Source organism: Alosa sapidissima, chromosome 6, assembly GCF_018492685.1.
Source record: "Alosa sapidissima isolate fAloSap1 chromosome 6, fAloSap1.pri, whole genome shotgun sequence".
Taxonomy (NCBI): domain Eukaryota; kingdom Metazoa; phylum Chordata; class Actinopteri; order Clupeiformes; family Clupeidae; genus Alosa; species Alosa sapidissima.
In genome coordinates, this window is record NC_055962.1 from 12,865,077 (window position 1) to 12,868,835 (window position 3,759).

At 48.3% G+C, this 3,759-nt stretch overlaps 1 protein-coding gene across 1 annotated transcript in view; it reads left to right on the plus strand.

Moving 5' to 3' along the window:
* Positions 1-912: 912 nt before the first annotated feature.
* The window catches only part of xkr6b (XK, Kell blood group complex subunit-related family, member 6b), a 53,217-nt gene continuing 50,370 nt past the window's right edge, over positions 913-3,759 (plus strand). Inside the window, exon 1 of the mRNA XM_042096449.1 lies at positions 913-1,922. Coding sequence (XP_041952383.1) covers positions 1,351-1,922 — 572 coding nt within the window. The 5' untranslated portion in view covers positions 913-1,350. The remainder of the gene's footprint in view (positions 1,923-3,759) is intronic.

Below are 3,759 nucleotides of genomic sequence, written 5' to 3' on the forward strand. Positions count from 1 at the left end.
TACGGTTTACTTATAACCACAACGGTGGTGTGAGCCATCCTGTCCTTCTTGCCAGATCTACTGACAGAGTGTATCCCACTCAAAAGACTCATGAAATCGTGACAGGTGACTCAAGAGCATCTTCCATCAGATTGTTTGCTCATGTGTTATGACTTCTAGCCTAGTACCTAACTACCTGTGCGACTGTTCGTGACAATAATGCTCCGTCGTTTTCTTATAGGCTACTATACTTACTAATACCCCACATACTTCAAACAGCCATCAAAAGGAATCTCTTAAATGTCGGAGTTACATAATCCATTTTAGCCTACTTGCAGCGAAGAGCTTCAGCACTCTGGACAGCTCCGGTTTATGTAAATTAGTCTGTATGATATTCTCCAAGGTAGAACGATCCACCCATATAAAGTCTGACGGTAATGTAGAGCATTTTCATGATCACCTACCTCATTTAGTAATAAATGCGCATTATTCATGACATATAACTATGTAATAAAATGAGCAAATGAAACATAATCAGGTCCGAATAAATGGAAAAAGGGAATTCCTTGGACAATTGTTCACGCTATCATCGTGTGAATCTCATGTATTTTACACATATGTAATCGTAAATGAGTGTAGCCTACTTCTAACAGACATCTGTATGGCTGCGGCTGTTTGAAGCATGCTTAATTCACTGGTAATCAGGCATAACAGTCCCGAAACCGAACATATCCAAACCAAAACACTCGGGATTGCTCCAAAACAATAATCGCTAAAAGAACAACTAAATGCTTATCCCACGTGATATGTTTACTCCTGCCATGAAGGGGTTAAAAATACGAGCAGCGTGTTCCCTTCTGCATTACATCATAGAGAGCCCCTTATTTGGGGTTTAAGAACGAAACACTAGGTGGCAATAACGACGAGCAACGGATTACGTCCTCCTTGTGGGACAGTAATACGGGGACAGAGAGCTCTTCGTTTCATTTCTCCTCGTGCAGCTCAGGGAAAGCAGTAGCGTGCCCTGTTATCACGGGAACGGCTCACTACTGTAGAGGCGCTACGATGCACAGGTAACCGACGATTCGGCGTCACAAGTGCTTGATATTTGATGTTTTGATCTTAAACCTGAGGGGTGGGGGGCTAAACACTCATAAGTGCCAGGTGCTTCGGCTCAGTCGCCTCTTTGCTGAGGAGGATGCGGGTGTTCTGCGCTGCCCAGTCATATGCAGGGGAGCTGGTGGTCACCGCCGCACCATCCTCACCCCAATACTAGATGGCTACCTCATTTGGGGTGTACTCAGAAAACAGGTGTCAGGGAAGTGACGTCACGAACCCCGGAAGCCGGAGGTGGGTGCTTCAGAGAGCAAGATGGCAGCGAAATCCGATGGTCGGGGGGTCGTCACCGGTTTCGCCCAGCTGCACAACCTGGACGAGACGGCGGGGAATGGAGAGGAGGACCCGAGAGAGGGCAGCTCCTTCCACATCTGCCACTGTTGCAACACCTCGTCATGCTATTGGGGCTGCCGGAGCGCCTGCTTGCGCTACCTCTTGGGGAAGGGGAGAGACGCCAGGCTGCCACCACAGGAAGAGCGCCTCTGGTTGGACTGCCTGTGGATCGTCTTGGCGCTGTTGGTCTTCTTCTGGGACGTGGGCACTGACTTGTGGCTGGCAGTCGACTATTACACCAAGCAGGACTACCTCTGGTTCGGGCTGACACTATTGTTAGTGCTGGTCCCCTCGGTGCTGGTCCAGATTCTGAGCTTCAGGTGGTTCGTGCAGGATTACACCGGTGGAGGACTGAGCTCCGTGGAGGGGCTGAGTAGCCGAAGAGCCACGGCGAGTCTGAGCGCGGGGCTCATTGGCAAGCGCAGGTGCTGCCACGTCTCCGTCTGGGTCTGGCAGACTTTCATTCATATAATTCAGATGGGACAAGTCTGGAGGTAAGTTCACATTTTTCCTTTACTGTTCCTCTTGCCCCAGCACTCTACCTCACCTCTTTGCACTGGCTTGCACTAGCTCTCTCTCTCCTCTCTCTCTCTCCTCTCTCTCTCTATCTTTCTTTCTCTCTTTCTGGTAACCTATGACCTAGGTGACCTGCTGCTGTGTGATCTTGTGATCTTAAGCAGACAGTGATGTGTCTGTCTGCTTTCTCTCATCTGCTGCGCCTCTGCTGCTGCTGCCTTTGACACTGTTTACATGCGAAGGGGTGAATGTTGGTTTTACGCTCAGCGTTTTCTCCTGTCAGAATCGTCTGTTGGCCAATTAGAAGGTAACGCTGTCACCAACTGAGTGTGATGATAGCTCAGTGATCGTTAACTGCGGACCGTGTACATGGAAAAGCAGGTGATATAAAAGAGAGAAAGAGAGACAGAGGGAGGGAGAAATAGTAGTAACATTGCAGGAAAATGGTGTTTCAGCGAAGGCTGGTGAATACAGTAACGAGTGTATGGGGTCGCTGGAGCGCATGGCGTCGAGCATAGTGCAACTGAGGATTCGGCGCCTCTGCTCACCCTCCCTCACAGAAATACTCCAGTCTGAGACCAGCAGCGTCCAGACAGGCATCTGTGTTCATGGATACCGCGTCTCATCGGGGCGACACCCCCCCCCCCACACACACACACACACACACACAATCACACACTATAGGCGAGAGTGCGTGTACATACTCTTTGGCGTAATGTCATTGAATGTGGTGTTCATGCTGCTCTAATGTGATCATGGCACCGCATAGGAAAGAGTGTTTGGTCCATGCGTGTTCGGTGATCCGTGTTTATACTCCATGCGCCAAACGCGAACATTTGAAGCAGATGTTGTCGTTTAGGCATGTTCATCTTCAGACGAGCAAGAATTCTGCAATACCAGATGCTGTCCCAAATGTAGTTTTGCTAAATGTCGCATTTGGACCCTATCACCGACTCTAGACTACATTGTCCATGAAGATGCTCGTCCTCAGTTGCAGACAGACGCAGTGTCTAGGTTTTGTCGGGAGGGCTTATGCGTTACATCTGGTCAATGACATACCTTTGGATATGAATATAATGTGCTGTACAGGTTCAGATGATTGATCTGACCATTGTTTGGTGGACTTCGTGGTCTGTGACTGCTCATGATGTCATCACTTTCTGTGCTCTCTCTCTCTCTCTCTGTCTCTCTCCCTTGTGTATGCGTATGTGTGAATGGAATACCAAACACGGATCCAACGAGTTGATATAGCTGTTCTATTTTATTTCTCAGCGTATATTGTAATTCTTAGTCCGGAGATTGAAAGCGCTAAATTTAATTTGCTATATCAGAGATCTTGGCTGGATGCTGGATGCTGAATGCTGAAGCCACTATTCGATTTCAGTTCCTTGCTGATGACAGACGCGTCGGCCACTAGCCAGGATATTTTCCATCAGCCCTGAACTGAAAAAACTGACGCAGCCCTTGTGTCAACATGAAGAGCGTAGAGTTTCTAAACATTAAGACTGTTGACTGTAGACTTGACACACTGAAGTGTGTCTGAAATGTAACGCGGTGATGCTGCGATGCCACCACCGAGGATGTCTGGCCCTTAATGGAGCAGACTAGTCACCATGTGGGGTTCTCATGTACCTAAATAGTTATTATGTCTACACTATTCTTGCCGTTTTGTTTTGGTGCTGTTCTTGATAGGCACTTTGGATGTTTTGTCTCCGGCTGGCAATCACTGTCTGAATCTCACTGAGCTCCAAATCCCCCCCTGTGTCAGGATTGACAGCTTAATCAGTGTAAGACAAATCGGTGTCTGATGGAAGC